Source organism: Camelina sativa, chromosome 5 (assembly GCF_030686135.1).
Source record: "Camelina sativa cultivar CO46 ecotype springtype chromosome 5, ASM3068613v1".
NCBI lineage: Eukaryota > Viridiplantae > Streptophyta > Magnoliopsida > Brassicales > Brassicaceae > Camelina > Camelina sativa.
The window spans coordinates 8,607,353-8,629,062 of NC_141884.1; the positions used below are offsets into that span (position 1 = coordinate 8,607,353).

General features: G+C 37.8%; 1 protein-coding gene, 1 non-coding gene and 3 pseudogenes across 2 annotated transcripts; 2 read left to right on the plus strand and 3 right to left on the minus strand.

Annotated features, from left to right (window-relative positions):
* Positions 1-1,493: 1,493 nt before the first annotated feature.
* On the plus strand, positions 1,494-2,405 carry LOC104789030 (glutathione S-transferase T3-like). The gene has a single exon (XM_010514782.2). It carries the CDS (start codon positions 1,494-1,496, stop codon positions 2,403-2,405), a length of 912 nt encoding a protein of 303 aa, XP_010513084.2.
* Positions 2,406-3,823: 1,418 nt separating this feature from the next.
* Positions 3,824-4,856, plus strand: LOC147943407 (uncharacterized; annotated as a pseudogene).
* Positions 4,857-7,514: 2,658 nt separating this feature from the next.
* LOC104789031 (putative F-box protein At2g33200 pseudogene) lies at positions 7,515-9,445 on the minus strand (annotated as a pseudogene).
* On the minus strand, positions 7,517-7,620 carry LOC147943408 (U6 spliceosomal RNA). The gene has a single exon (XR_015558698.1). It is a non-coding gene; the product is annotated as a U6 spliceosomal RNA (small nuclear RNA).
* Positions 9,446-15,555: 6,110 nt separating the features above from the next.
* Positions 15,556-16,608, minus strand: LOC104789029 (putative F-box protein At2g33200 pseudogene; annotated as a pseudogene).
* Between the last annotated feature and the right edge of the window lie 5,102 nt (positions 16,609-21,710).

Consider the following 21,710-nt stretch of genomic DNA (forward strand, 5'->3'; position numbering starts at 1 on the left):
AAAAAGCCAAAAACCCAAAAAACGATTCTTAAAACGCGACGTTTTTCTATCGTCGACTTGGAGACGTGGAAGCTTGTGATTGGCGTTGGTCTATTGGTAGGGTTAACAATCGACGAAGGATGGAGAGATTTATTTTCGATTTCTCTCTCATTTCTCGATGGCGACGGAATTCCCTCGTGGATGTCTTCCTCTGTTCCACCGATTTCACCAATTTCAAGCCTATCTCCACCTTCTGTGTCTCCCGTAGCTTGTCCGGCGTCTTTAGACGGGATGAAATCTCGAGAGGGCTTTTCGAATTCTCCCTTCCATCTCGACGGCGACGGCTTGTCCAGAGGGCTTTCCACTGATTTCACGGGACGAAATCTCGAGAGGGCTTTTCCACCGATTTCACGCCTATCTCCAAATTCTCTGTCCTCCGTAGCTTGTCCGGCGTCTTTGGGTAGGGTTAAGACCGGACGAAATCTTGAGAGCAAGTTTTCAAATCCTCCCTTCCATCTCGACAGCGACGAAGGACCACCAATTGCAAGACGATCTCCAAATTCTGTGTCTCCCGAAGCTTCTCTGGCGGTTCAATTGTGCGAAATTTAAGGTATGTTTTCTTCCTCCAATTTGAGATATATATGATTTGCTTCAGGGTTAGTCTTTGTGTATAGCTTGTTCATAGCTTTTTGTGTAGGATTATCGATTTAGCTAAAGTTATGTTAATTGGTAGCTAAAGTTTGGTTAATTGCTAAAGTTTGGTTAATTGGTAGTCTTTGTGTATAGCTTGTTCTAACTAGTAATTGGTAGCTAAAGTTTGGTTAATTGGTAGTCTTTGTGTATAGCTTGGTCTAACTAGTAATTGCTAAAGCAATTGTTAATTGGTATGCTTGATTCTTGATTATGGTTTCTTGTTGGGTGACATTTTTGTGTGGTGTGTTCATTGTGCATGCGTATTTGTTCATTGTTCATGCGTATTTTTGTGTGGTTTGTTCATTGTTCATGCATATTTGTTCATTGTTCATTAGCATTTATGTGTGGTTTGTTCATTGTTCATGCGTATTTGTTCATTGTTCATTAGCATTTTTGTGTGGTTTGTTCATTGTTCATGCGTATTGTTCATGTACTATGTACTTGTAATTAAAGACACCAACCGTGTAGATAGTAATACCAACTTCATATCCGTTTTTGCCATCTTTAAATTGAATGAGCCATTAACGAGTACTTCATAGCTGTTTTTGAATTGTACTTGTCATAAATTGTGATTAGACTGTGGTTGTTAGCTCATTATGTGTTGTAACTTATTGCAAGTTACCTTTTTACTTATTAAACCCCAACCAACTTCTCACTATTTCCATTATAAATCTCTCTCATTCTCTAATTATCTTCTATACTCATTCTCTTAGCTAATCCCTTCTTTTCTATACTCATTCTCTTAGCTAATCCCTTCTATTCCATACTCATTCTCTTAGCTAATTCCTTCTACTATATACTCATTCTCTAAGTATTTTCATATGGATTCTACGAATCCATATTATCAGTCTTCTTCTTACTTAAACTTGCTTAACAGTCAAGAATCCGTTGGTAGAGATGAAAACTTTCGTTTTGAAAGTTATCAACCTTCTGGACAGAACAGCTCACAAATGCCTGCTTTCAGCTCCCAACCTTCTGAGGCGCCACCTCTTTCTCAAGATACACGAGTGGAGCGCAAGGAGAGAAATACATGGGCACCTGCTGATGATGAAGTACTGATCTCTGCATGGTTCAACACTTCAAAGGATCCCATTGTGTCTAATCAACAAAAGGGAGGAAGCTTCTGGACGAGGATTAGCCGGTACTATGCTGACACTCCTCATGCTAGAAATAGTGGGGAACAGATGCTGGTGACACATTGCAAGCAGCGTTGGCACAAGATAAATGACCAAACTAACAAGTTTTGTGCGGCAATGGCTACTGCAGAGAGACTGAACAGTTCTGGGCATTCGGAAATTGATATCCTAAAGAATGCACATGAAATCTACTTCACTGAGCATAACAAGAGGTTCAACCTTGAACATTGTTGGTGTCTGTTAAAGAATGAGCAGAAATGGCTAAGCCTTAATGCTATTAACACGCCTCCATCTCAGCCTGCAACAAAGAGAAAACCAGCTGCCGAAGGTTCACAATCATCAAGCTGCAATGTTGAGAACTGTGAGGATAGGCCAGAAGGGGTCAAAGCTGCAAAGGTGAAAAGAAACAATTCTCAGTCCACAAACACGAAGAGTCTTGCTGAGTATAAGAGCATGTGGGATGTCAAGAAAGAGGAATTGGCTGAGAAGGAGAAACTACAAAAGCTGGCCATCCTAGACACTCTCTTAGCCAAAAAAGAACCCTTGAATGCGAGTGAAGAAATTATTATGAACAAGATAGTGTCTCAGTATTTCTGAGAAACTAGATATGTGTTTGTTGTTTGTACTTCTTGCTAAAGTTTCTATGCATTTGTATGTCCTGTTTGATTTGTATTTCGTGTTTTAGTTACTTGGCTTTTGTATTCTATGTTTTAAAGTGATGTTTGCACAAGTTTACTTGACTTTTGTATGATATAAGTTTATGCGTAATAACTTGGTTTGTATGATATAAGTTTATGCGTAATAACATGGCTTTTGTATGATATAAGTTTATGCGTAAGTAGTAATGAAAGTATTAACCAAAGTATTAAGTCAATTAATTACATTGCTTGTTTCTTTTATCTTCAGGGTTCTTGAGAAATGGGCCAAGACTATAGCTACTCTCAGCCTGACTCATCATATGAGTATGGTAGGTACTCAGAGGATACCGCGGATCGAGAAATAGAGGCTTTGATTCTACAGGATCAAGCAGAGAGTGCGTTGAGGTTCACGGTTGAGTCGAGTCAATACCCACCTCAACCCGAGGTGGAGCATGGATTCCCCAAAGTTTGTTACTGTGGAGCTCATCCTATTTTGTCCAACAGCTACAACAGAAGGTATGATTTCATATATGAGTTTACTTGGCTTTTGTATGATCCAAGTTTATGCGTAATAACTTGGTTTGTTCATTGTTCACGCGTATTCTGGTTGACATTTTGTAGGTTCTTCACATGCCCAAATGTTGATGATGGAGAGATGCATATTCATAAGTGGTGGGATGTCGCTGTAATGGAGGAGATGAGAGATGCGGATAGAAGATATGAAGTGATGTCGCAGAAGGTAGATTATTTAACATTATTCAATGACTATGAATCAGATATCAATCATGTTAGGGATCAGAGTTATGCCACAGAACAGAAGCTGGTAATGTTGGAAAATGCTTTCTCTGAGCTACGTAAAGAGAATAGGTTTAGAAATGTAATTGATGTCCTGGTTGTTGGTGTAATGGCTATTGTTTTATGTCTGTTTGGTATATTGTTCATGTAATAACTCGGATGTGTAAGAGTTGTATAACTCACGGATGTGTAAGAGTTGTATAACTCACAGACATGTAATAACTCACGGATTGTACTACTCGGATGTGTGTATATCAATCCTGTTTTGTAATGACTTGGGTTCTGATACTTGTAAAAGTTATATAACTCACGTGTTGTGATTGCTTGGCATTATGTACCTGTTAAACACGTAAAGGATGTACATTTCAATCACGGGATTGTTAGCTCAATCAGAGCAAAATGCAACACCAAACAAAAATGCAATCACGGGGTGCACATAGAAGATCAATTTGCCTTTCATTATATATATGCGTTCAGATCAATTTGCCAAAAAACATTCACACTATCTCATTCTTTTCTCTTTACAAGCTCTCTCTTTCTCTTAAACACAAGTTTACTCTTTCCAATAATTTTTTCTTTAATATGGGATCATCTTCAAACCATTATCACTACCAAGGAGATGATGTTCATTATCACTACCAAGGAGATGATGGTGATAATTTTGATGCTTATTTAGAAAATATTTATGATGCTTCGCATATTATTCCGGAACCAAACCAGCCAAACGAGAGGATACTTATCGAGCGAAACCGGGAAGAAGGCCACAATAATCTTTGGAATGATTATTTCAGTGACACTCCAACATTTCCAGAATATTTATTCCGGCGTCGGTTTCACATGCACAAGCCATTGTTCATGCGTATTATGGAACGTCTCTCTACCGAAATCGAATATTTCCGCCAAACCCAAGATGCTACCGGACGGGCTAGTCTATCACCTATACAAAAATGTACTGCAGCAATTCGTCAATTGGCATATGGTACTTCGTCTGACAGTGTTGACGAGTATGTACGAATTGGTGCTTCAACAGCTCGGAAATGTTTGCACAAGTTTACTGCCGGCATCATCCAAGTGTTTGGAGATGAATACCTAAGACGTCCAACGCCGGAGGACCTAGAAAGACTACTCTATCAGAATGAACAGCGTGGATTTCCCGGGATGATTGGGAGCATTGACTGTATGCATTGGGAGTGGAAGAATTGTCCCACTGCTAGGAAAGGCATGTATTCACGGTCAACCGGAAAACCTACAATCGTGTTGGAAGCGGTAGCTTCGTATGACCTCTGGATATGGCATGCCTTTTTTGGAGCTCCAGGTACTATGAACGATCTTAATATTCTTGATCGATCTAATGTTTTTGATGACATAATAACCGGTCAAGCTCCGGAAGTCAACTACGTTGTCAACGGAAGGGAGCACAATTTGGCGTACTATCTCACTGATGGGATTTATCCAAATTGGGCCACTTTTATTCAATCTATCCGACTTCCACAAGGTATGAAAAAATCTCTCTTTTCTAAAAAACAAGAAGCTGTGCGGAAAGATGTTGAGCGTGCATTTGGAGTCTTGCAAGCTAGATTTGCCGTTATTAAAAATCCATCTCGTTATGGGATAAATACAAAATGGCAAATGTTATAAGATCATGCATAATACTCCATAATATGATTGTCGAAGATGAACGCCATGCATACAATTACCGAAACATTGTTTCTGAATTTCAACAAGGAGAACATGTGGATCAAACATATACCGTTAGTGCCGCCGGTGTGGGTTCAAATATCAGCACTACGATTACTCGTTAAACAAGACTTCGGGATAAACAAGCCCATGACCAACTAAAACAGGATTTGATTGAGCATATTTGGACTAAATTTTGACATCTTCAAGATAATGAAGATTAATTTTAAAATTTCTATGACTTGAATAAAATGTTTGTTTTCCTTTTTATGTTTTATGTTTTATGTTTTATGTTTTCTGTATTTGTTTTTTTAAGTTAAATAAAATTTCTAAATTTTGAAAATATTATTAATTTAATCGGGGGACCAAATACAAGTATACACCAATGCTCATACCAAAAATAAGAAACTCTCAAAATAATATTATTATACTTGGGGGACCAAAACCAAGTATACACCAATGCCCATGCTCTTAGGAATGGTAGAATCCCTCCTCCGTATCACCGAGTTAGGGTAACGGAGAAAAAGAAGACGAGATACTCAGCATGATTGTTCATGATTCCAAAAGCAGGTTATACCATAGATTCACCAAAAGAACTTATTGACGAGAAGCATCCACGAGTCTTCAGACCCTTTGATTACATCGACTTGATGAGCTTCTATCACACGGAAGCTGGTCGTAGAGCTCACTCTACTCCTTCATGCTTTTTGTGCATAAAATCTGTAGTCGTGCCTTTTATTAACAAAAAGTAAATTTATCTTTGCTATAAATATTCTAAAATCATCCAAAGTTTAATAACAAAATCTCATAGAATCACATTCATTTTCTTGTTTTTTAAATAGAAAAACTTTAAAAAAATAATCAAATCTCCTAAAAACTCAATCAAATCTTTCAAAATTCTAAAATATTAAAATCCTACCAAATACAAGTTCAATACTCCCCTCTAGAGAATTTCTTAGTTAAGTCTAAATATAATGGTTTCAAATGAGATTTGGATTTTTTCTACAATATAATAAAATCATAACAATTTTAAAAACATAGTATTGAATCCATTAATATTTGTGTCTTTTGAATATTGAAAAGGCTCTGCCCTAGACTGCAACCAGAGCCGGCCCAAAGGCCAAGCTCATAAAGCATGAGCTTGTGACCTTATTTTATGCGGTGTATTTTATATACAACATTTGGTCTTGTTTTCCAAAAAATGTGTTTAGTCTAGTGGCATTTGTTTATGTTAGTGGGAATGAGTGCCCTTTTATTATTAGCAAAACAGCCCTTTTATTAGCAAAACAACCCTTTTATTTTAATTTGATTATGGCTTTTATTAACTTAGAGACGGCTCTGACTGCAACAAACTTCAGATCATGACTATGAAACTGTATCCTTACAGATTGAGAACTGATGTGGGGTAAACAAGCACATGGCTGAGGTTAGTAGATGAATGATTTGCCGCAGGAATATATATATTTATAATGATGTAACACAAAAACTAGATACTATGATTCTTGAAAACTCTGCTTAACTAGTTAAGTCTTTTTTTTTTTTTTTAATGTAATGTTAAATTATATTCAAAAGGATAAAAACGTTGGTACAAATAGTGCATCGTGTGATTGAATGTTTAGCCTAACAAACTATATAAATGGAGCATAAAAGAAACTGAAAGTTAAAGAAAACAAGATCAGCTTCTAGAACTCAGCCATAGTAGTAATTAGTAAACCGTCATCATAACGTCGATCACCCATCGTAGTAACTGGTTTCGAATTTGTTTATCAAGCCGTCATACTAGTTGCTCTGCATTTAGCGGAGGTTCGCCATGCCTACGACCATTTCGTTCCCGCCATATCGAGTGAACCGCAAGTTAAAGAATATACCGAGAGAGGAAACCATGTTGGCGGTCCTGTTGAATTCCTGAAGTTAAATTAAGTATCGTTTGCCAAGTCGTGGAATAGTTACCCTTGAACACCCCCTTGGCCAGAGCTGCCCAAACTTTAGAAGAGTAGCTGCAGGAAAAAAAGAGGGGTGATCTCTAGTTTCTAAGCAGTTCAGACACAGAACACAGTTGCCAGAGTCTCCTCTGGTCCAGCGGCTCATTCTCTCGCTAGTGGATAATCGATTTTGGATCGCTAACCAGAGGCAAAAGGCATACTTAGGGGTCGCATGCTTGTACCATATGCTATGGTGCCACGGGACGATGGGAGAAGGAGGACGTATATGGTTCCAAGTATCAGTGGTAGAAAATGTAGCCTTGTACGTATCATTCTTCCCTCGCCATAGTACGAGGTCAGGCTGTTCTGTTCTAGTCAGATATATATATATATATATATATATATATATATATATATATATATATATATATATATATTTTTGATAATCCAGGTATCCAAAGTCTAGTGGGCCCTAACTAGCCCACTAGCCCGAAGGCTTGGCGTGCGTCCCGAAGGCAGCAAGAGTGGTTCCTGGAGGCCGCATAGCCCAATGTTAAATTTTTCTGCGGTGGCCACTTAAGGTGTTTGCAGCCGTGGGAATTCAAACCCGGGAGTATTGGGAATCTCACCCTCAACCCGAAATCCATCCTACCACTGGCCCACCTATGAGTGGTTCAAAAATTTGGACCGTTTCTTGATTTATGCGTGTCATCCTTGCGCAGGGGCCATGCTAATCTTCTCTGTATCGTTCCAATTTTATCAGATGTCCCCGAAGGTGACGTTCTAGTCTGATATTGCGAGTGTAAGGCGTCTTCGATCAGATTTAGATTGTTTAGTCGGTGTCGACGTCGATGTCGGGTAGACCATGCTTGGTCCAAGGTCATGTGCCGAGTGATCCCTAAGTCAATGAGCCCTCTATCTCCCGTAATGTCAATCAATGGATCCAATGGAGACCAGTTATCATACCAAAAAGAATAATGCTTGCCGTTGCATACTTCAACTTTACAAAAAGATGCAGCCAATGCCCTATACTTAAGTAGTTTCCTCCATATCCATGATCCTGCAGCCGCAACCTCCTTGCAGAGCCAGAAAGATTTGCCTTTGAGCAAATATGGTCAAGCCATTTAACCCAGAGGGACTAGTTGAGTCACATTAGTCACCAAAGAGTAATGAAATAAATAAATAGAAATAAAATTGGAAACTAAAAAAGGAATCGCGGTTGATACATTCTTAACAGATCCCTGGAACAATCCAGCGATAGCGAATGTTGGACACGTAATAATAACGTAGAGGTAGAGTCCATCTTATTTTGGTTGTTGCAAGATCAAAGGCAGCGGTCATTATTGGCCGCCTCCGGCCAAACATCATCAGGAACGAAATAGATGACTCCTCCACGAATCTCTTCTTTACCTGATGCTACTGCCAATGTGATCCCATCACCAAAAACCAATATCTCATTGCCCAGAGAATCTACTCGTTCCCATTCCTTGCCTTTTAGATTCATCTTAAAGATGTAGAACAAAGGTTTCTCTTGGTACTCAAGGACTCCTTTTAAGCTCAGAATGATTAGAACATCTCCTGAAGTCGTGATCGTTAATCTCCTCTTCCAAATGTATTCCCACGGTTTCGGATCATAGTAAAACGGATGATTCAAATAAGGGTTTTCTTCGATGATCTCTACCGGGATATCACCAGAGTAATCAAAAATCTTGATGAGATGATCAGAGGTATAAACACAGAGCTTCTGGTCCTTGTAAGCCATATGTAAACACTTTGCTCCTTCAAGGTGCCACCAAGAATCATCTCCTTTCTTGTATGAGAACAAGTACTGAGCATTGTAAATCCAACTAACGACAAAATCTTTCGCTTTCTCATCAATCCACAAAACAGCCGTCTCGATATGCCTGTTGATGATCGTCTCACGATTAAACCTAGGGTGTTCGAGGAAAATCCCACCACCGTCTTTTCTTTGGAATCTGACTTGACCTCGGAGTGATAGAGACGGAAGATCGATTCTCTCGCAGGTAAACACGTTCAAGACGTAGAAATCGAGACTCGGATTCATCATCAGTATCCAATTACCATGACTCGCGAGGCTACGGCTCTCGAACAATTTGTCCCCGAGATATCTTATCATGTAAGTCTTTCCTTCTCGAGGATCGAACAGCCTAAAATAATCCTTGAAAGGTTTCGAGTCGGAAATTTTTTGCGGGAAAAGTATCAGCCATGGATACCTATTCCATAATCCTGCAACGCATGATTTCGAAACAGAGTACCACTTTGAACAAACGATTCTTGCTCGATGAAAATCTGAACAGCTTAAGCTTTCGAGAATCAGTTGCATGGCATCGGGACACATCTCCGACCAGTCGACGTCTCCTGGAGATGTCATCTCTTCTTCTCTCTCTGATTCTCTAACTCTGTTCCTTGTCTACCAAGTTAGGTTAAGCCTACCTTTTTATCTATTCTAATAATTTACTTTTTCTATTTTTTTTGGTAGTAATAATTTACTTTTTCTATTTTTTTGGTAGTAATAATTTACTTTTTCTTTGGTGAAGCGGAATAAAATCTTATTATATAAAGTTGGATTTTGAAAATTAGCCATTGACAAGATTTTAACATGTGTCAAGTTATCAATCTCATATTTTGACATATGTAAAAATTAATTTTTAATAAGAATAATTTGATTACAAAAAAAATAAAATATTTTGTTTAAAAAAATATTAATAATATAAAAGGATAATTATCAAAAATTACAGAATTTATAAAAACAAAGTTTTTGAAAACAATTATAAGGAGATTATATATATATATATTTCATAAAATTCGAAATGATAATATTATTTACTTATTTGTAATTTTAAGTTATCTACAAAAAAAATAGAAAAAGGGATTAAGAAAAATATACAGTTAATTATTAATTCAAAATTTTGTAAATACTCACTTCTATATAAACATAGATCGTCTCATATTTAAATAATTTATTCAAAAACACTGCTTTCAACTGTGTTTAATTGGAAAAAAAAATTTAATGGGAAGCAATATTTTATTTTTGAATTATTTGGGATTCATACATTACCATACTTATAATTTTCTGTTGTTTCTTTAATTTTGCCAAATTATTTTTCTTCTAATTTCTCAACCATTATTGGTTGGTCATTCTTTTTTTTTGCAAACATAATTGTTACCATTATTCATTCAATCCTAAATGGAGATAACGAGTAGAAGCTCATCAACCTAATGGATGGATAAAATAAGCTAATAAAACACAAGCTTACAACAAACATAGATATATAGATTGGAAAACATAAATTGTTGTTGATAGATCCATAAGAGCTCAAAGACTCTAACACCCTGGTTTGTAGAAAGGTTTAAAAAATTGATTTGACCACATATGTCACCAAAATGTACTTATTTTTTCGGTCAAGGGTCCTGAGAGAACTTCATGTTGGGTGACCTTCCTGGAAGTGATTATCGGAACTGTGCGAGTGAGGACAAAACACAGGAAAATATCATTTGTTGATTTTTAGGGTCGGTAAACAAGTTTTTAAAGCCTCCTAGACGTAACAAACCAGCCATCAAATATGGGTGGGTCCACCGACCAAGAATAAATGTAGGACCCACTTAGGAAGGCGGACCCATGGTCTGAGAGTGGACATGAGCTCACTAAACAAGGTGGCGGTTGAGGCGTTACAGAGACAGATGCTACATCATGGTGTGTCAAAGACACTTCCACAAATGCATCGGGAAATTTAACATTAGTTACTATCAAAAAAATTTGTGACGTTAAAAAAAGGTTTTTATTTTCATTGGTTGTTGGAGTAAGCCATTTTGAGATAGCAAAAAGATGTGAACATTTTCTCTCCACATAGGAGGAGAGCAGAGTCGAGGTTTTCTCTATGGTGGAAAAGGTTGGACACAAGGTTATCTCCCCAAAGGAGGAAGGTGGAGGAGGTTGGACGCAAGGTTATCTCTCCAAGGAAGGAAGGCGGAGCTAAGGTTCTCTCCATGGTAGAGGAGGTTGGACGCAAGGTTCTCTCCATAAGGGATGAGGACGGAGCCGAGGTTTTCTCCATGGTGGTCATGCATTATTGTGATGATACTTTAATGATTAATATATTATGTAATATATTGCGAATGAGGACAAAACACAGGAAAAGATCATTTGTTGATTTTTAGGGTCGGTAAACAAGTTTTTAAAGCCTCCCAGATGTAACAAACCGGCAATCAAATATGGGTGGGTCCACGGGCCAGGAATAGATTTAGGACCCGCTTAGGAAGGTGGGCCCATGGACTGAGAGTGGACATGGACTCACTAAGCAAGGTGGCGGTTGAGGCATTACAGAGACAGAGGCTACATCATGGTGTGTCAAAGACACTTCCACAAATGCATCGGGAAATTTAACTTTAGTTACTATCAAAAAAATTTGTGACGTTAGAAAAATGTTTTTCCTTTCATTGGTTGTCGGAGCAAGCCATTTTGAGATAGCAAAAAGACGTGAACATTTTCTCTCCACACAGGAGGAGGGCAGAGCCAAGGTTTTCTCTATGGTGGAGAAGGTTGGACACAAGGTTATCTCCCCAAGAGAGGAAGGTGGAGGAGGTTGGACGCAAGGTTATCTCCCCAAGGAAGGAAGGCGGAGCCAAGGTTCTCTCCATGGTAGAGGAGGTTGGATGCAAGGTTCTCTCCATAAGGGATGAGGACGGAGCCGAGGTTTTCTCCATGGTGGTCATGCATTATTGTGATGATACATCACTGATTAGTATATTATGTAATATATTTTTTATTCAAAATCTTTTTTGAGCCAACACTTTTAGTAATTAAAAAACTATGCAGAAGTGAAAGTAAAATAGTTAGCTTAATGTGTTCATATAGACATTTTCTAGGTGGTAATAAAGAATATATTTGTAATATATATTATATTTAGGTGTAAAAAAATATACTTTTAATAGTAACATACATAAAAGATTTGTAAATAAATATAAATCAGTGTATTATAACAGAAATAAAATTTATAAATAACATACAACAAATTTTAATATATATTTGTTTAATTTAATTTAATTTATAAAACTTTAAAGCCGCACATCGGACAGGTCCTCATCTAGTATTTGTATAATTGTATGTTGGGTGGGATTGGGATTTTAATTTTACAACAAAAATAAATAAATAAAAATAGTCTAGCAAAAAAAACCATCGCCGAGTATCCAATAAGATAATTGTTGAAAGACATATGGCGGGAGGGCTGTTTGAGCTTGGCGTGCGGCTTGATCGCTTGAGATATTCATTCCATTTCAAAATATGCATAATACAATTGAACATTACTTGCACTGCCCTTTTATAATTGGTTATTGCATTATTAGCATCTCTTTAACTTTTGATAGATTAATCCTATCCCTTTTGGTGAGATAAAATACGAACTCAAATGACATTCGTAGAATTTCTCATATAATATTGGATATCTAAACCATAAACACTAAAAGTTAAAAAAAAATTAATTCGCTCAGAAGATTGAAATTATATCTTAAAATTATTCTAGTATCAAATAGTCTAATCTTAATTTTGTACTTTAAATGATGATAGGTATCACAAATAAACTGTAAAAAAATATGTCTTTCTTATATATTTTAATATGTAGTGATATAATTAAATATAATGAAAATAAATAATGGTGTATTTGGTTTTGAATGAATAATAATATGTAATGATACACTTAATTCTAATTTAAATAGATAATATAAACATTGACATTGAAGACTGTTGAAGTTGAACCTTGACACATCATTACATATCATTACATTTTAAAAATAATAAAATTTATAGTTTAATATGTAATGATACAATTAATTCTAATAAAAATATGCCTCTCTCTTAATGTTGAAAGATGATTTTCAAACAACGGTTGCCTGAGAGAACGAACGTACAAGCGCTGTTTGAAAATCATTTTCAGACACACATGATCTCAATATGTTGGTCAGACTAGTGCTAGAACCCAGATCATTAATAATTTCATCCTCGTTATCAGAAGAAACATTGCCTTATTTTCCTGAATGTTTAACCGATTGGAAAGGATAATGGAGTACCGAATGAAACATCCCAAGACATGGAAAGATCTAAACATCATTGCAAAAAGAGGTTATATGGATTTTGCTTTCATTTTAGTAATTTATGAATGAACTAGATAGTCATGCGAAAATGTTTGCGTAAAATTTACTGTAATTTGTTAGTTATAAAATAATAGTAGAAGTTTTATTTGATTTACTCTATACATTTTATAATCTTTTACATTTAATTTACTTAGTTTCATACTTTGATTTCAACCCGTCTTCAATACATGATACAATGACTAAACCCGTAAATTATGTAAATTTTGTAAAATCTAGAATATAAAACAAAATCCGTTAAACCTGGGCATTAGGGTTTGCATCGGGTATTTTGGATTTTTAGATAAAAAAATAAAGATGATTTGTTTAGCTTGATTATCTTACTGTGCAATGATAAATCAATATTTTTTTGAATTTGCATGATAATGTTTTTTGTATAGCGATCAAATTTTTATTATACATATGTAATTTAAAATTAAAAATAATAAGAAAACAAATAAGGAAGGAAGCAATACATAAAACAAAGAAATAAAATTGAAAACACAATATAAGATATATCCAACAAAAAGTATAATTAAACACTTACAATGAGTTTTCAACCCATGCTAAAATATAAACAAAACAAAGAAAATATTTAGAATTTGTGATATGGTGGAGGAGGATATAGAAATGGTTATTTATAAGATTTGAAGTGATAGGAGTTTATATTTTTAAAATAATTTAATTAGAGGAGTTACAATTATAATTGATAGTGTGTTTAATTGAAAATGAATGGAGGGAAACAATAGTCAATTCACAATTTATGTAATTTAAGTTACAATTTAGTAGTAAATAGTAAATTTAAAGTAGAAGTTTATGTTTATGATTAGATGTGTTGAATTTTAAGTTTAATTAAAAAGAAATATTAAAGAGGAAATTGACCAATAAGTAGTGAGTGAAACCTTACTTTTATGTATATGATTAAATTAATTAAAATGGAATGACATTTTTAATAATATATCACATGATAGTAGGATTAAACTTCTACAACATTGTTTAAACAAGTATATAGAGATATTTAAAGCTGAGTGTAAGTCTTAATTTGTTTCTCTTAATAGTTGCTCATGGAGAGACTCCTACTTCCTTTCTTTTCTGGTGATCTTCTGTATATTTCTCTTCTTTATGTTTAAGCTTGTAAAATATTCTCTGGTGCGGCCGACAAGGTTTGAGTACTAGTCCATGATCCCAATTCGGCCTGCGACTTTAACCCGACCCGACCCGATTCGACCCGACCCGACCCGAAAATTTCGGGTTTCGGTTCAACCAAATTTAGGGTTTGGTTTTATTCGGAGGGATTGAAAATCTAGTTCGGTACCCGACCCGAAACCCGATTTGTTTTATTTTTTTAATAAAAACAAAAAAATTATACGTAATTTAACCGGTTTAAACCGGATTTGTACGGATTTCAATCGATTTTAAGATTTAAACCGGATAAACCCAAGACCAATTCTCATCCGACCCGACCCGACCCGAAACGATTTTTTGTTCGGTTATGTTCAGTGGATTTTTTGAAAACCCGAATACCCGAATAACCGAAAAAACCGACCCGACCCGACCCGTATACCCGAACTCGCAGGGCTAATCCCAATGGTTACGTTATTCTCATCGAATGAAATTAAAGCCGTAGTGGGAAACAGTCGGTCCAAATCAATTCTACTAAAAATACTACTACTTTTTCAACAAATGTTTGTAAATGTGATCAACGTTAAATTTTTCTTTCGTTTATGGGGATAAACTGAAAGCTGTAATATTACAATTAAAGAGATAACCTAAATGTACTTACTAAATGGTTTCAGCTCTTGATCTAACAGATGCTTTAAATGAGAGAGATTAAGTTACAAAATCCTTATACCAATTAGGTAAGTGAATGCCATATTGGCTTAGTGATGAGTTTGGGTTTTTTCTTATGGTTTTTCTATACAGTGTGGAAGTTGATTCCTCCTATTGTGAGACAGCCTAGAGTTCATGAACAACCTCATCCAACAGCAGCAGAAGTGGACAGATATATAGATGAAGTGAAAATGATCTGATCACATTATTGCTAGAAGTTTTGAAGTTAAATTCAGAATCATTGAGGTCATTGATTATTTATAAACTTGGTTATTATCAAGTTCATTCATTAAACATAATCCAATGTACATCCTATGATGAAGTCAGAGCAAAAGAAAAAGGTTCTTGAGTTGTTCAAATAGATTAGATTCTCTGATTCTTGAAACTGTGCTTAATCGCAAATGTGGATGTATGTAAACAGAACATGAAAGAGTAAGAGGGAAGAAAATACTAGAAAAGAGAAAGGAATGAATCCGAGGTTAATCATATTTTCTTATCAGATCCTGGAACAAATCAGCGAACGTTGGACAAAGCAAAAAGCGAACCGAGACCAGCTTATTTTGGTCTTAGCAAGATCATAAACACCGGTACTACTTTGAAAGGTTGGATTAGACACAGGCGGCCAAACATCAGCAGAAACGAAATAGATAGAATTGTTGCTGTTGATGAACCCATTACCAAAAGCCAACAACATCTCATCTAAAGAATATACTCTTTCCCATTCGGTTCCTTCAATGTCCTTTAAGCATATCCAGGAAAAAACCACCGCGGAATCTCCGAGTAAGCATCACCTATTTGTTCAGACCATGTGACTGTACTTGTCGCAAGATGGAACACACCGCAATGTTTTTGATCTAGCCAAAGATCATCTCCAACGAAAAAGATGGAACCACCATCATCGACAGATGTTCTTACAGTGACTCCATGACCAAAAATCAACATCTCATCTCCAAGAGAGTCTACTCTTTCCCATTTCCCACTCTCAAAATCCATCTTAAAGATTTGAAACACATACTTTTCTTTGCACACTTTAGAGCTCTGAATGACCATAACCTCTCCCTTGTTCGTGACCAGTAATCTCCTTTTCCAAATGCTTTCTGTTCGTGCCATCTCGAAGGTGAACCGATGATTAAGATACGGGTTTTCGAGGGACTCTCTCGGGAAATCTCCAGAGAAATCAAGAATCTTGATGTAGTTATCAAGAGTAAACACATAAAGCTTGTTATCCTTAAACGCCACATCTTTACACTTTGTGCCTTGAAGATTCTTTCGCCATGCTTCATCGCCTTTCTTGAACATGAACAAGAAGTTTCGTTTGCAAGCCCAAGCGACTACATAATCCCTTGTTCTCTCGTTAATCCACACAACAGCTAATCCTGATACCATGTCCCCACGATCGAAGTAGTACTCCCACTCCTCTAAGTAGTCATCATCTTGTTCAATCCCAAAAAACGATAACTCTAGAGGCGGGAGGTGAATCTTGTCCCGAGTAAACACGTTCAAAAGATTGAAATTTAGACGAAGATCTGCCACCAGGAGGCAGTTGCTGGAGACAGCGATACAATAGGTTTTGGTTGTGGAATACTCTGATAAGTCAAGTTCGGGATGTTCGAATTCTTGGATCTTGTCGTCATCTTCGGGATCGTATAACAAACTAGAGTTCTTTCTCAATTGAATTCGCCATGGATACAGAGTTCGCTTACATGTTGCGGACACGACGTACCAGTTTGAGCAAACAGTCCTTGTTCGATGAAAATCCTTTTTGTTTAAGATTTTGACACTACAAGAAAACATGGATTTGCCGACTGCAAGTTGCGACTAAAAACACAGTCGCTAAATTTAGCGACTGAATTGCGATTGTTTTGCTACTGAATGACTACTAAAATAAAATAGTCGCCTAGTAGACGCTAATTGGAGACTGATGCATAATGTCGCAGTGTAGTCGCCAATTTGCGACTAATTTGGAGACCAGTTTGACAGTCGCTAAAAATTGACTAAAGAGCTACTATTTAGCGACTGCTTTAATTAATTTGGGTCTTAACAAAATTTGGGCCGTAACAAAACACGAAAACTCATTTCTTATTCGTTTTCTTCCCCGAACAAACCCTAATCTAACATTTCTTTTTTCAATTGTTTCTTCTTCTTCGATACGAAACGGCAAAACCTAAAAACCCTAGATCTAAATTCCTCTCACTCGACGAAACCGTAAACCCTTGATGGCTGGAGGAAAGAAAAGAGGAGGAGGAAGAAGAAACCCCTCGAATCGAACCTCTGGAACCTCACAAACGGCAAATCGAAGACCCGCTACTCTTCCCAGCCAATATGACTTCACGCCGGCGAACCAGGGAGATCCAGACACTGATTCTCAGGGAATTCCTATCCCAATCCTCCAGCCTCCAGCGAGACCTACACCTTCTTACTGAGACTATCCACCTCCGACGAATATGATCCAGAACTCGAGGAGCTTTTCTGGAACATCCCCTGCCAGCGAAGCTCCAATCAGGCGTCTTTTTCCTCAACCTCTCGCATCCGCGACGAATCCACCAGAATTCTCGAGTCAACTTCGAGAGTCTCCTCAACCGTCAGTCACGAATCATCATCGACAGTCTCCTCAACCGTCAGTCACAAATCATCATCGACAGTCTCCTCAAGTCTCGAATCTACCTCGACAGTCTCCTCTACCTCGACAGTCTCCTCACGTCTCAAATCATTGACCACCCTCTTCTCAACCTGGTCAACCTCGAGCAGCTTCTCAATCGCATCACAGTTCTCAAGCGCAAAACTCACATGAGGAAGAAGCTGATTCTGAGGATGACGGTGTAAGGCAATCAAATCTCCCAGCTGATGTACTCGCTTCTTTGCATGACATGCTTGTCCAACCAGGCCGTGAGTTGTATACCACTATCCTCTCTCCCTCATTAGAGCCTGGAACCACTTGGTAAGATTAGGATTTTTAGTTGATTAGATTAATTAGAATTTTACTTGGATTGATTAGAATTTTTAGGTTTGTTTGTGTTTGGAGGTTTATTTTAGATTGATTAGAATTTTTAAAATTTTTAGATTGATTAGAATTTGTACTTTTGATTTGTTTATGTTTGAAGGTTTCGATTAGAATTTTACTTTTGATTTGTTTGTGTGTTTGTGTTTGAAGGTTTGGTAAAGACAAGTCATCAATTACCCGGAAGATTACAAAAGTGTTATGAAAGTAGAGTTTAGGGATAAAGCTCTTGTGTTTCTTATTGATAATTCCCAAGGATTACATGCATATATATAGTAGAATACAATGTCTAGGGTTAAACCGACTTAAAGATTAAGGGCCGAGTAAGGCTTCGGCTAATGGGCCGAAGCTGTATGGACTGAGTATGGCCGATGGACCGAGACTCCATGGCTAGTATATGGGCCGGTCTAGTGAGTCCACTAAGTGTTTCACAACACTCCCCCTTGGACGAACGACCGTGCCAATGTTGGATGGGATCGCTGCAATGTGCTTAGGGGATGCTGCCTCATTAAAACCTTACCAGGAAAACCCATTGGGACAAAACCTTGGTGAAGGAAAAAGAGTACAGCACACATTGCTCCCCCTGTTCCAAACATCACTCCAAGTCCCTAAGTCTCCGCACTCCAATCTGGTGCGAGAGCTTCTTGAACGTTGTTGTCGGTAACGATTTGGTGAAGAGATCGGCTGAATTCTCACTTGACTGAACTTGCACAATAAGAACTTCTCCGGCCTTTTGTAGATCATGTGTATGGAAGAACTTTGGTAATATGTGCTTCGTCCGATCTCCCTTGATGTAACCTTCTTTGAGCTGTGCGATGCATGCTGTGTTATCTTCATAGATCACGGTTGCTTCTTTGCTGTCCTCCAATCCATTGTCCGTCCGTATATGCTGAGTCATTGACCGCAACCAAACACACTCACGGCTGGCCTCGTGCATTGCTAGTATCTCTGCGTGATTTGATGATGTTGCTACAAGTGTTTGCTTCATAGAACGCCAAGAGATTGCCGTACCACCGTGTGTAAACACATAGCCTGTTTGTGATTTCCCATTGTGTGGATCGGATAGATAACCTGCATCAGCAAAACCAACTAAACCATCTTTGTTATAGTTAGTGTAATATAGACCATAGTCTGTCGTACCTTGTAGGTATCGCAGAACGTGTTTTATACCATTCCAGTGCCTTATGGTCGGACAAGAACTATATCTTGCTAGGAGGTTCACGGCAAAACTTATGTCCGGCCTAGTGTGGCTAGCCAAGAACATCAACGCTCCTATAGCACTGAGGTAAGGCACTTCAGGTCCGAGAAACTCTTCATCGGCCTTTCTAGCAGCAAATGGATCTTTATCCACTTGTGTACTTCTCACAACCATGGGGCTAGTCAATGGGTGAGCCAGCTCCATATTAAACCTCTTGAGTACCTTTTCTGTATATGCCTTTTGATGCACAAGGATACCATTGTTTCTGTACTCAAGCTGCAATCCCAAACAGAATTTTGTCTTACCTAGGTCTTTCATCTCAAACTCCTTCTTGAGATATTCTACAGTTTGGGCGATTTCCCCAGAGGTTCCAAGGATGTTTAAATCATCCACATAGACTGCTATTATCACAAATCCTTTGTTTGCAAACTTCTTAATAAATATACATGGACTGATGGGGTCATTCCTATAGCCTTTCTTTGCCAAGAATTCGCTAAGTCTATTATACCACATTCGACCACTCTGTTTCAGTCCATAAAGCGATTTGTCTAGCCTTATGCAGTACTGTTCTCGAGAACCACTCTTTTCTTTGAGTTCTATTCCCTCTGGTAATCTCATATAGATTTCATTATCCAGTGGACCATATAAGTATGCAGTTACAACATCCATTAACCGCAAATCCAGTTTTTCTCTTACAGCCAGACTTATTAGATATCTAAAAGTCGTTGCATCCATCACAGGGGAGTATGTCTCCTCATAATCTATTCCTGGTCTTTGAGAGGATCCTTGTGCTACAAGCCGTGCTTTGTATCTCACGATTTCATTCTTCTCATTTCTCTTCCTTACAAAGACCCACTTATGTCCAACTGGTTTAATTTCATGTGTTATCCGTGTGATCGGACCAAACACCTTTCTCTTCTTTAAAGAGTTTAGCTCCACATCAATAGCTTCTTTCCATTTAAGCCAATCTTTGCTTTGAGTGCACTCTAATATAGATGTGGGCTCTAGATCCTCATTTAGTTCAAGTGCTACCTTGTATGCGAAAATATCATCGACGTCGATATCCTTACGGTTCCAAGTAATTCCAGACATGATATAATTGATCGATATCTCATCGTTATCAATATTCTCAGGACCTAGAGGTTCAGCATCCTGAACCCCATCCGGTTCCTTATCATGTGCCGCGGCCATGTCTGTACTCTCGGTAATTCCCTGAACCTCGGTCTGTTTTGCACCTTTAGTCTTTCGAGGATTTTTATCTTTGGAACCTAATGGTCTACCTTGTTTCAAACGGGTTTTAGACTCTGTAGCAACTTGAGTATTGTGTTCCTTCTGAACATCAATTCGTACTGGTGCATTGCAAGCTGGTATGTACGATTTTGTCACTCTCTTTGGGTCAGCAAAGGAATCTGGCAATTGATTAGCTAGCTGCTGTAAATGTATAATCTTTTGAACCTCTGCATCACATGCTAGAGTTCGAGGATCTTGCCAATTTAAGGATGTTTGATTCCATGTTAATTCCTTGACCAGCTTGCTATTCTCACCACCCATTACAGGGAATTTGGACTCAATAAATTGACAGTCCGCGTATCTGGCCTTGAACAGGTCTCCTGTCAGTGGCTCGAGATACTTTATGATGGTGGGAGACTCATATCCAACATATATTCCCATCCTCCTCTGAGGTCCCATTTTAGTTCTCTGTGGTGGAGCAATCGGTACATAAACGGCACAACCGAATGTCTTGAGATGGGATATGTCTGGCTCATGACCCGTTAATAGTAAGGATGGTGAATACTTATGTTCACTAGATGGCCTGATGCGTATGAGCTCTGCTGCATGCAATACTGCATGTCCCCAAGCCGACACAGGGAGCTTCGACCTCATTAGCAATGGGCGAGCTATCATTTGTATTCGTTTAATGAAGGACTCAGCCAGTCCGTTTTGTGTATGGACATGTGCCACAGGATGTTCCACACTCACCCCCATGGACATACAGTAATCATTAAACGCTTGGGATGTGAATTCACCAGCATTATCTAGACGTATAGTCTTAAGTGGAAAGTCTGGAAAGTGTGCTCTTAGCCTTATAATCTGAGCCAACATCTTTGCAAAGGCGAGATTTCTTGTGGATAACAAGCAAACATGCGACCATCTGGTTGATGCATCTATCATCACCATAAAGTATCTAAACGACCCACTAGATGGGTGTATTGGTCCGCATATATCTCCCTGAATCCTTTCCAGAAAGTTTAAAGTCTCTCTTGTGACTTTTACTGGTGAAGGCCTTATAACAAGTTTCCCTTGTGCGCATGCTACACACTTGAGATGTTTAGGGATAACTTTCCTTTCACTTAGGTTGTGCCCATTCGAACTCTTAATTAGTTTACGCATCATGTTCGAACCCGGATGGCCTAGCTGGTCATGCCATAGAGTGAACTCTTCATTAAACATTCTATGCTTTGCCAAGTTAGCCTCTATCATATTTATCTTAGCATGGTATAAACCAGAGGCTAGAGCAGGTATAGTCTCTAGGACTTTCTTTTGTCCATTCACATTTTCTGTAATGTATAGGAACTCTCTAGTTCCTTCACCCTTGGTTTCCACATGATAACCATTTAATCTTATATCTTTAAAGCTCAACAAATTTCTCTTGGAGCTGGGTGAATATAAGGCATCACTTAATTCAATGTGTGTTCCCTT